The sequence below is a fragment of the Coturnix japonica genome, chromosome 21, assembly GCF_054131305.1.
Source record: "Coturnix japonica strain WE chromosome 21, WE-NBRP24, whole genome shotgun sequence".
Classification (NCBI taxonomy): Eukaryota; Metazoa; Chordata; class Aves; order Galliformes; family Phasianidae; genus Coturnix; species Coturnix japonica.
Genome location: NC_140683.1, coordinates 7,288,767 through 7,300,171, shown reverse-complemented (window position 1 = coordinate 7,300,171; position 11,405 = coordinate 7,288,767). Strand labels below are relative to the sequence as shown.

Genomic DNA, 11,405 nt, shown 5'->3' with positions numbered 1-11,405 from the left:
GCGAGTAAAAGCGGCTACAGAGATGGGGGATGTGCTGGGTGCGGGGACACGAGGGATGCACGGGGTGACCTGGAGCTGCGGGAGAGATGTGGGGCCAAAGGGGTGAGTGTGAGGCAGGTCACTGAGCGCACTGAGGGGTGTAAGGGCATAGGGGGTGTATGGGGTACGTGTGTGTGTATGGGGTTATGGGGGTTGGTCTAAGGATGCAAACAGAGCTCTGTTTGTAGGGCCTCAGTGTGCTGATATAGGGCATCCCATAGGGAGCATCGTGCTGGGATGGCCAATGGAGCAGGGCAGTGCTCGAGGTGTAAATGACTCTGTGTCCTTTTAGGGCCAGCGTTACCTCATCCTGAAGGACAAGGATGTGCAATGGCTGTGCTGCACTGCCCAGCATGGAGGGTTCTCCTGTGTGTGCCACTCAGGTGCAGTAACTGCAGGCTGAGCAGTGTCCCCCAGATTCCTTGCACTTATCTTTGTTCTGCTCTAACTGAAATGTTATGTTTAACCTTGTTCTGTGAGCTCCCACTTGCACTCTGGTCCCTTGAGATTGTTGCCAAATGTGGCTCCTTAATGGGGCTGTGAGGTGCAAGGATGCTGTGAGTGATGTGGTCAGGTAGATGCAGGGTTATCACTTGGCTTTAGAACACAGGATGGGTTTCATTGTTGGTGTGTAATGGTAACTCTGTAATGGTTAAAGGATACTTCTCTGGTTTCAGTACCTATTTCTTTTGTAGCTCTGTCCTTGACATGAAGCAGGGCCCTGCTTCCAGCTTCCAGCACAGCCAGGCTCTGTTAAACTCAGGTTGCTTTGAAACCTCCTGGGAGAAACAGCCTTTGCTTAATGGCTCTTTACAAGTGACAGAATTGAGGGCAAGCAGATTTTTTCCTAATAAAGGTGCATATGTGGTTATTTGGAATCATTATGTTATTTATATATGGTTTTGGTTTTGTTTTATATGGAGGCTGCCAAAAGTTCTGGCCAACCACGTGCAGCCCATTGTGGAACATGTGGAAATCTCTGGCACAGCTTCAGCTTTTGAGTGCAAGGACATTGCTGTCACTATAGAGCAGCTTGTGAGCCTTACCCCATACTTGGTATGAGAAGCAACAATAGCTGTTATGGATGAGGAGATGCTTTAAAGCTCAGGTTAGGCTCTAGCAGCCTTGCTGCACTGAGTGTGCTGTTTGTGAAGTGCAGTACAGGGAAGTACAGGCTGTGTGTTCCCTTCACTCACCTTATTCTTCCCTCTTCTTTCAGGAGTGCTGGATGAAGGCTGGCTCCAGGACACCGAGCTCAGTGTCAAATGAAAGCTGGATTTCCTTGTGAGTGGCTCATGCAGCATCCATCCACAAGTGTCCTTCTCCTTTGTGACTCCTGAAGGTGCTGAGGTCATCCTTTAGCCATGGCATTTAGAAGGACTGAGGGAATGTCCATCATCCAGGCCTTGGCAATGACTGTGGCGGAGATCCCCGTGTTTGTGTACACGACATTTGGGCAGGTACAACAAAAAGTCTTTTTCCAGCTGGTTCTTTAGGCTTTGTCTCTGGAGATTGTCTGCCAAGAAAGAAGAATCTGTGTTAGTTAAAAGGAATAGAGGCATGATGGTGGGAGAGCCTGTCAGTTCATTTGGGTTGTCTGTGGTGGCCGGGGTAGTGGGGATGGATTTGGAGCAGGGTGAGAGGAGTGTTTCCATGTCACTCTGTGGGACAACACCTGGGTTCCACCTTTCTTCTCTTCAAAGGCACTAAGTGCATGTATATTTTTAAATATTATTGGTGTGTTTTCCATGCAACGCTTGGGATAGTAAAGCTCAGCTACATACCAGGGTTTCAGAGCTGAACTTGTGTGACTCAGGTCTCATCTGTTATGGGCTGTTTGTGAATTTTACAGCTTGTTTTGGCAATGAGAATTGAGGCCAATTTCCCCAGGTTCCACCACGTTGGTGCTATGCACTTTCTCTCCTGTTAAGCTTCAGCTATGTAGCAGATAATGGGAGGAGTCCTGTGGGTGGGAGGGGAAATGCCAATGTACATTTCAGGTATCTGATCTTTAGAACTGCTATTAAAAAAACCAAACACATATATAACAAAGGATGGTAGACTTTGGTTTTTCATTGTTGCTCTTCCGTATCTTTTGTGTTTAAAGTCTGTCTTCTCTCAGCTGCGGCTCTCTCCAGGCCTACGTAAGGTACTGTTTGCTACAGCTCTTGGGACAGTTGCGTTGGCTCTGGCAGCTCATCAGCTGAAGCGTCGTCGGCGTCGAAAGAAGCAGATTGCTCCAGAGAAGTGTGGCTTTAAGCCTGGAGGCGTCACTGTGCCCATCCTGCCAACCAGGAGGGTCTCTTCTGTGAAGAAAGGTTGGCCTTGCAATAAAGGGGAGTCCCCAAAACTGTGTAGTGAGGGGGTGAGGAGAATATTGCTAAAATAGTGTTCAATGAAAGGGGGGTGTACAAGCAGCAGTGGGACCTTGGAATGTTCCTGGCAAGTGGGCAGAGAGGAAAGAAAAGTGATTTCTGTGCACTGCGTTGATGTAGAATGGAATGGAAGATCTGAAGCTCAGTGCTATGAACACAGGGTTAGTGCAGGAAAGGGAGAGATGCTGAGCTCAAAACATGTGTGACTGGGTGATGGGGGGAGTGAATGACGCTGAGGTTTTCTCCAAGGCATGTGGTTCCCATTCCTCTGCCTACACAAAGCCTATGGACTTGTTTTGCCATGCCTCCCTGATAATAGTGGCCCTGGGCACACCATGACCTGGCTGTGTATTGATTTTGGTGATGCCTTTGGGTGCTGTGTGCAGCTGCATCTGCCTGGTGCTGCCTGGAGGGGGTTGTGGCCTAGATGTGGGTCAGGAGTGTCTGTCCCATGCTGCTGAGGCTCCCAGACCATGGGCAGCTTCTTTACCCACTTCTTCGTACCTAAGGGAAGCTGGAGGAGTTTCTCCTTGATGCTTTCCATTTGTGCTCGCCTCCTGCCATCAAAGGCAACACATGTTCATTCCTCAGCCTCAGGTTCCCTTTATAGCAACTTGCTTTGTGTCTAGGAGCAAAATAGAGCATAAAGGAGATCTGACTCATTCTTAGGTATTGGATGCTGCCTTACTTATCTCCAGTCACGCTTGACAGGGTGTTGTTCCTCTCCTTAAACCACAGCTGCAGTGAATCTCTCTTGTTTTGTATCAGGTTTTCCTCTGTCTGCTGTAGTTTCTTACTGCACTTTCTGTAGCTTGCAAGGTTCTCACACCCAACAGCACTCACTGTGACAGGAGAGCCTGTCTCATCCTTTGCATGCACCAGGTTTAAAATCCTGTTTTTGTGTGATCTCAACTTCAGGATACTCCAGCAAGAGAGTCCAGAGTCCCAGCAGCAAGAGCAATGACACACTCAGCGGGATCTCCTCCATCGAGCCCAGCAAACATTCCAGTTCCTCCCACAGCCTTGCCTCGGTAAGGACCTTCTCAGAAGGGTTGAGGGAAGCAGGGGTGGGAGATTAGTGCATCTCCATGTAACAAGATCACCAAGTCCATGGGCTTGTGCTGGCTGATGGATAATGACGGGATTCTTGGAGTAGATTTGGTTACAGTGTAATTGGAGGGCAGGCTTGTTGTAATTTAATGGTGATGGTCTGGAGTTGTTGCTGGGTCTTGCAGTGGTGGGAAGTTTGTTTCCTTCTGTAGTGGGGCATTAAGGTGGACCAGCAGCCTGTGTGTCATTGCAGCCCCTCTGCCTCTATACAGGCAGGCTGTTCAATTTTTAAAACCACATTAACTACCAAAAAACAGATTGCACTGTTTGACCAACAGAGCTGGCTGAGACACAGCCCAGTAGTTCTATGTCCTTCAAAGCAGAAGCTGTCACTGTGTAAATCCACGTCTTGTGAGACCAAAGGCAGAAACACTGGGGAATGTTTGTGGCTTCAGGGCCTGTTTGATATCCTCAGTGCTCAAAGCTGACTGGAGGCACAAGTGAACAGCAGCTTCCAACACTGTGATGTGCCACAAAAGCCCTTGGCATCAGCTGTGGAAGCACTTGTGCTTGGTGTTACAGTAGCAGTGCTGGGGAAAGAAGGGAGGAAGTATCTAGCCACAATGAGCAGGATGGATATATATATTATTATTATTATTATTTTTAGCATGCTTTGATATTTAAAGAACCAGAAAGCTGACAAAAATTTGTGCTGGCCAAAGTGTGTCACCAGCAGGCGGCAGTGCTGACACAGAGCTGGGTGTGCAGCCTGTTTTCCCCTGGGGAACTGGGACAGGATGGGATGTGCCTGTGCACACCACGCAGTGTCCAGCCCTGGCCTTGTACCATAGGCTCGCATCCATTGAATTCCCCTGTGGCTTCTCCCTTCCCACAGATGCTGGGTTTTGTATTGCTGAAGGCTGTTTCTCTTGACATAAAACTATCTAAATTCTATTTTCTACTGCTGGTACTTGAGTAACGATGTCCATACAGAGAAATCTGTTCCAATACCCCTTCACTGTGTGGGAGCTGAACTTCTGTGATGTTGTCCTTGTTGATTTTGTGTTACGTGATGGGAGAACTGCTCATCCTTCACACAGCTGCAGGTTTTGCCTGCTGTCCTGTCTGGTTTCCTGAGCTTTGTCACTTAGTAAATAAATCAGCAGCAGTGAATTGCTCATTGCAGTCCTGGATCTCAGAGTGATTTATTACCACTGCACAGAGATGAATCAATGAAGGTATGGCAAGACTTATCTATCAGCCATTTACTGTAGCTTTTTCTCTAGCATCAGGCTCACATTTGGGCATTTTATCTAAGTCATCTGAAAACAACTATGACAGTACTGGTCACTGACTTTATCTGTATTTTTGCTGATAATCTGCTGCTTTTTTTTTTTGGTTGTGGTTACTTGTCCCACTTCCAATGTTCTTTTGTATGGAGAGATGGAGCTAGCACAAACTTCATATGAAAATGCTTGTGCTGTTGTAGTGGTTGCTTTGAAGCTTTCTTATGTTGCCTCCATAAGTGCTGTCCTACTTGTGCTCACAGTTGCACACCTCACTGTTTCCTAATGAAGCTTCACTGTAAATTGGTGAGGGAAGGCATTTCCTACATGGATTTCAGTGCTTTCAAAGACACTGCTGTGGTGCCAGGTGGCAAAGGGCAGAACTTCTTTTGTCCCCTCTGAACAGCTCTTGGCAGCTGGCAACATGGTGTGGGAAGGGGCTGGTAACTGTTCATACCGCCCCTTACAAAGCAAGGGGGGTCTCAATGCTGACCCTCCTGGAGACATTTCAAAAGATATTTGCCTGCTTTGGTAGGGGGTTGGACTTGGTGATCTCTCGAGGTCCCTTCCAATCCCTACAATTCTGTGACTCCTGCAGATGGTAGCTGTGAACTCTTCAAGTCCAACACCAGCATCAGCCGGGATGTGGGAGGCCCAGGCAATGGGGGATGGAGGAGCCATCGGTGATTCCAGTGCAGAAAGCCTCTATGTTCAAGGTAAACAAACTCAGGAGTTAACATCACCCTGTGAGGGTTGTTTATCATGGGAAGAGCAAAAATAGGGTATGAAATGGCATAGGTCATCAGCAGCTGTATGTCTGTGCAGTGTAGGTGCACCTTTGTGCTCTAATAGCAAGCTTTCTCCCATCCTTGACTTGAACTCAGTCACCTGTTGGTTACAAGATCTCAGAGCTTTCTTTGGTTGCGTTGCCAGGCATGGAGCTGTTTGAGGAGGCCCTGCAGAAATGGGAACAGGCGCTGACCATCAGGCAGCGGGACAGTGCTAGTTCCAACACTCCTGTGCCCTGGGACAGCAAGAAACACCAAGAGAACTTGTCTGAGAATGCCTCAGAGGTAGGTCCCCACTTTCCTCTTGCATTTGGCAGCTGGGAAACATGCCAAAAGGCCAGGCAGAATGCTGGTAGTAGTAACTAATAGGATAGAAGAAGAGAAAATTGAGGGCAGAGCTGGGCCAGACTGTTTAAGAGCTGTCTACATCTGTGGCTTCCTTATACAGTGTGAGTGGGTGGTTTTTTACTATTTTTTTTTTTCCTTCTAATAAGTCTCTCCCCCTCATTCCTCAGCTTTTCTGCCCGCCTTCTAGATCATGTCACTAACTGTCATGCAAGTGCTCAAGCAGCAGAGGCTGCAGTAGGAAAAGGTTGTAATAAATGCAGTGCCTGAGAGAAAGAGAGAGCTTTTTGCCTGGCAGTGTTGTGTCTGTAACTCTTTAACACATCGAAAGTGGATGGTGGTCGCCTCGCTTGGTGGTCAGCCTCATTTCTGAGGGAGGTGAGTGGAGAAGCAGGATGCAGCTGCCTGTGTGTATTAATGACTAAAGCAAAGCAGCTGCTAAGAATGTCTCCATACACAGAGCAAGTGGAGCGGGGAGATGTGTAACTTGTTCCACCTACAGAACAAGTATTTTAGGACAACATCTTGTCTTTGACCTGATGACTACATTGGGCAGACCTCTAATAAAAGAGGAGATCCAAACTATGGTCTATGATGACTTATTACGAAGCTTAACAGAGCAGCTGTAGCTCAGGGTTGTGAAAGGAGCTGAACTCCAAACATTCCAGGAGTTCTCAGCAGTAAAAAGTGTTTTAAGGCTGTTGTAAATAGGGCCTAGTGCATTAAGTGTATTGGCTATTTGCCTCCTGGGGTATTTACGCAAGTCAAATCTGGGTTCACAAGTCAGGAGAGTTAAGTGATCTGTAACTTGTAAAAATACCTGTTTCTCTGGATAGCAGACTAAAGTTCTTTCTTTTTTAACAGGAATACAAAATTGTGAAGCTAACAATGCCAGAGGATTTGAATAGGCTGTATAGGAGCATTCTTCCCCTTACAATATTTGCTGTATTGTAGGACTGAGTTCTCTCTCTTTTTCTCCCTTTCTCTCTCACACATAATTTAATCTGTAAACTCTATGGCATTTATGTTCAAGGAGGAGACCCAGAGAAGAGAGTTTGCTGAGAAGTTGGAGTCCCTCTTGCACCGAGCCTACCACCTCCAGGAGGAGTTTGGGTCTTCACTTCCATCAGACAGCATGCTGCTGGACCTGGGTGAGCTGGGTGTGAAATGCATTAGTAAGACAGTTTTTCTGTCTTTCTTTTCTGTGAGCAAAGCAAAAGTGTTGGCAAAATGCTCTTATGAGGGTGGGAGAGAGAGCACAGTGACTGTAGTAGTCTGTGAACTACAACACACGCAGCTTCTTTGTCACCTCCAGAGAAGACCTTAATGCTTCCATTGACGGATGGATCATTACGGCTTCGGACAGATGATGAAGACAGCTCAATTTCTGAGGACTCCTTCTTCTCTGCAGCAGAGGTAACTTAAGTTCCTACTGTGTGTAGCAGAGCAGCTGCTTGGAGGGAAGCCACAAAGACAGTGGAGCCAATAACATCTTAATAAAGGTGACTAGACATGGAGCACTGGATCAGATAGATGTTAGGAAAAGCTTTTTCATAACTGACCTGATTAAGCGTGGGTAACTATTCTACTTCAAGTGGGAGGCTAGAGGTCCTTTTCAACCAATGTTTGCAGGTTGTTTTCCAATCTACTGTAGAAGACATGCTAAAAGGGATAGGAAAATGCTGTATATCTAATGTAATGTGCCTTGGTTGTGTATTTTTAGGGAATACTGAGCTGTGAGAAACTGGTGGAAAGTATCTTTGCATGAAATAATTGAGACTGACAAAAGTTTGCCAGCTAAAGAAGGAATGTCTTACTTGTGTGCAATCCCCACGTATTAACAAATATTTAATGAATTGTGTGGTGTTTTTTTCCCCATCCTTCTTGCTACTGTTACAGCTCTTTGACTCTCTTCATTATGAGGAAATACCATTCCATCTATCAAAGCCAGTAGCGGCATATGAAGAAGCCCTGCAGTTAGTGAAAGAAGGGAAGGTTGCGTGCCGGACATTGAGGTGAAGTGCCATCTGGAGTTGTGTCAGGGCTCCTTTGAGCAATGTGAACACAGTATTTACCTTTGAACAGCTCTATAAAAAGAATAACCCTTTGGGGCAGGAAACCCTTGGCATCTTTGTTACTTGTTTGTTCTGGATTTTAGGTGCATGGTAAGAAAGGATATTATCCCAGGAAGTTAATAATAAGCATAACTGTTCTGTGTGGCTGGGTTGCACAGTTCTAGGCTATGACAGCCTTTGCAGAGGTACTGTGGTACCCCGGAGAAGTACACAAAGGAAACACATGTAGTACCTTCTTCTAGGCAGAGCCTGGGCATTTTTTTCTTAGAAGAGTGTAGTTGTTAGGATCACAGATATTAGGAGAACTGAAATTTATGCATTCGTTGCCTTTTCCCTCTAGGACAGAGCTCCTTGGCTGCTATAGTGACCAGGATTTCCTTGCCAAGCTGCATTGTGTCAGGCAGGCCTTCAAGGTGAGAATGGTTTGGTGAAGGAATGTGAGGCTGGCTATCCTTGTGGTTCCTGCATTCCCATAGCACGTTGCCTCCAGCAATGTGTTCTTTTCCTACATCCACGTAGGACTGAAATCTTTTTCCTCTAGAGCAAGTGAAAACAGAAACAGTCCAAGCTTCTGTTACTTAACTTCGTAATTATCATCAGTTTGATTTGGAAAGGAATAAGTATTTGCTGGTCCCCTTGCCCACCTTGAGTAGTGATTACCTGGCCTCTTTGCTGATCTAGTGTTGGAATGTGAAAGCTTGGGAGTTGCACAGCTGGCTAGAAGTTGTCACTTCCATTCATGGATACTTCTTTTGTTCCCTTCACAGGAGCTGCTGGAGGATGAAAGCAATCAACTGTTTTTTGGAGAGGTTGGGAAGCAAATGGTGATAGGATTGATGACAAAAGCTGAAAAGGTAGGAAGCTTGAAAGCAGCTTATTTCTCTTGTGGGCGTAGGGACACTTGTTCCTTCAATGCACTGGACAAATTATGGACTGCAGAAGGAGAAAACTTAATCTGTATACAGGTGACCACTGTGAAAAATAAAATGTCAATGTTTTTAATCTTGTTCAACCAAATTCTCTTGAAAGTGGCTCTCTGCAGCTCCTGTCCACAGTTTGATGCTGTGCTTCATTATAGAGAGAGCTGAAGGTACAGACTGCATCATAGGAATATTCAAATACAGGGAAGAGAAATCAATAATCAAACCTCTGCATCAACTGCATCATCTCCTAAACAGAGAGTTTGCTTGCACAAACTAACGCTTGCACAGTGTTAGTCTTACTGGACTTGGTTTGTGTATAGGTGCCTCTAACCACTTCCTTGAAGCCAGTTAAGTATGTGCTTTAAGTCACAACTGAGCCTGGGGCTGTCCCAGGCTCGTTCAGCCTGCTGGCAAGTGTTGATGTTTGTTAGCCCAAAATAGAGAAGTAAGCCTTTGATATAATGTGTCCACAACTGCTGTACCTTCTGAAGTGTTTTTTCTCTGCTCTTGCAGAATCCCAAAGCTTTTTTGGAAAGCTACGAGGAGATGCTGCATTATGCACTGAAACCAGAGACATGGCCGACCACACAGCAGGAGCTGGAGGGAAGAGGGGTTGGTAAAGACATTCTCACTAGAAGTTGGAGAGGAGTTGGAGAGTAATGGATATGTAGGAACAACCATGGAGTGAATGAATGGCTTCTGAAATACAATTACTTTGCAATTGTACGTTGTGGTGGAGGGCAGGGGGAAAATTGGCTGGCTGAGTGTTTAAGCTTCATAGCAAATCTTGCTTTCAGCAATGTTAGCACTACTGTGTTTGAAAAGTAAAAATAATGAGGAAAAAAACACCACACCCTCTTTCAAGAGGGCACAAGCTAACATGTGTAGCTGTCAGATTTGCTTGCTCTTTTGACTGGAGTTTTCCTGGACTCAGGAATTGGAAGCCCTGTAGCCAGCCCCTGTTTGGGTTCTGGCCGGTGAGCTGAATGAACTCAGCTTCTTATGCTGGTGGCAAACATGGTTTTGTTGTTTCAAAGTCCATCTCCTTTTTCTGTAAACCCGTTTCCTTTACAGACTGCTTTGCTCTCTGACAGGTGGTGTGCATGAGTTTCTTTGATATTGTGCTGGACTTTATCCTCATGGATGCTTTTGAGGATCTGGAGAATCCACCCTCCTCTGTGCTGGCTGTGCTGCGCAACCGTTGGCTGTCTGACAGCTTCAAAGAGACGGTGGGTTAACCAGGCAGTCCTTGTGCCCAAGCTAGGGAAGGTTATATATCACATTAGCCTGGCTGAATGGTGTTTTCTCTTTAGAAACGCCATGTTTTCTTGAAACTCTAAACAGCATTCCTGTAGTGCGTGTAAATCTGTCTGCTCAAAGTCTGTATCCTGGGGCATGTAGCAGCTGTGCCAGACTGTATTAAAGATCTTCAAAAACACTTTGGTTTGTCTAGAATGGATCTGTAGTGGCCAAACCTGCTTTCAGTTCATATAGATTTTTCCTAACTGATTTTAGAGTTGTTGGCCCTAAAGGGCCACTGCTTGGATATTTTGATGGCACGCTGTTTTCTTCAGAAGAGTAATCCCAGCAAATTATGGTCTCTTTGTTAATTGTAGGCCCTAGCAACTGCCTGCTGGTCCGTTCTGAAAGCAAAAAGGAGGCTTCTGATGGTAAGCAAAATCAATGAACAGGGAAAGAATCAAATGCATTTGAAGCTGAAAAGATTTCACCAAGATCTTGGTGAAATGCGAAGTCTTTGTGCAATAAGAATGAACTGAACTGCGCTCTCTCTGCTGTAGTGTGCTGGGGTCCTGCTCTCATTTCTTTGTACCAGTGCAACATTGGTGTCTTACAGTTGTGAGTTTATTCTCACTTTTTCTTAATGAGAGGATTCAGAGGATAATGTTCTTCATTTGTTATTCGCTCTCCTTGCTCACAGTGCTCTGAAGTGGTCTCAGTTGCTCTCTGAACTGCAGTTTGCCTGTGAGTGGGCTCACATGCTCTCTTTGTTCCCAGTGCTGACCACTGCCTAGTTTGTACTTTGTGCATTTCCCTCAAATCTATTGCTTCTATAAGTACCGCGGCAGATGAGTTTGAGGACCTGGAGAACAAGAAGCTGCAACTTCACAATCCCACTTCTACCACAGGGACTGTGGTCTCTGGCATGTGTTCACCTTTTGTCCCACAACTAGCTGGTATGACTGGGTTTGCCATGTGAGGTGATGCAAAGAGTAATGAGTACATTGGAAGATGTATTGCCATGCAGAATCACCATCTTAGGTATCTGGAATTTTTTGTGCTCGTTCCTGGCTTAGTCTGGAGATTACAAATAGTTGTTAAGGACTTGCCTGATTCGCCTTCCATTTAATTCTATTTATTCTTCTCCTGAAAGAGTGGCTTAGAAGCATAAAGATAGAAAGCTCAAGTAGTCCTTCAGGAAATCTGACGGGTAACTGTAATTCTACAGGTAGAGATATTCTTAAGCAGCTCTTCAGTTCCTGAAGCACAGAGCTTTCTGGCAGTT

General features: G+C 45.8%; 1 protein-coding gene across 5 annotated transcripts in view; it reads left to right on the top strand.

Annotated features, from left to right (window-relative positions):
- The first annotated feature begins 1,358 nt into the window (after positions 1–1,358).
- The window catches only part of MIGA2 (mitoguardin 2), a 24,238-nt gene continuing 14,191 nt past the window's right edge, over positions 1,359–11,405 (top strand). For 3 of the 5 annotated variants that reach the window (XM_085521426.1, XM_085521427.1, XM_032448097.2), the window contains exons 1-13: positions 1,361–1,499; positions 2,147–2,357; positions 3,333–3,445; positions 5,349–5,466; positions 5,684–5,823; positions 6,917–7,034; positions 7,199–7,299; positions 7,783–7,898; positions 8,299–8,371; positions 8,726–8,812; positions 9,395–9,493; positions 9,976–10,110; positions 10,498–10,551. In XM_085521426.1, coding sequence (XP_085377552.1) covers positions 1,404–1,499; positions 2,147–2,357; positions 3,333–3,445; positions 5,349–5,466; positions 5,684–5,823; positions 6,917–7,034; positions 7,199–7,299; positions 7,783–7,898; positions 8,299–8,371; positions 8,726–8,812; positions 9,395–9,493; positions 9,976–10,110; positions 10,498–10,551 — 1,461 coding nt within the window. In that variant the 5' untranslated portion in view covers positions 1,361–1,403. Of the gene's footprint in view, positions 1,500–2,146; positions 2,358–3,332; positions 3,446–5,348; positions 5,467–5,683; positions 5,824–6,916; positions 7,035–7,198; positions 7,300–7,782; positions 7,899–8,298; positions 8,372–8,725; positions 8,813–9,394; positions 9,605–9,975; positions 10,111–10,497; positions 10,552–11,405 lie in introns of those variants that run through there. The other 2 variants (XM_032448098.2, XR_014936304.1) reach the window with 2 other exon arrangements.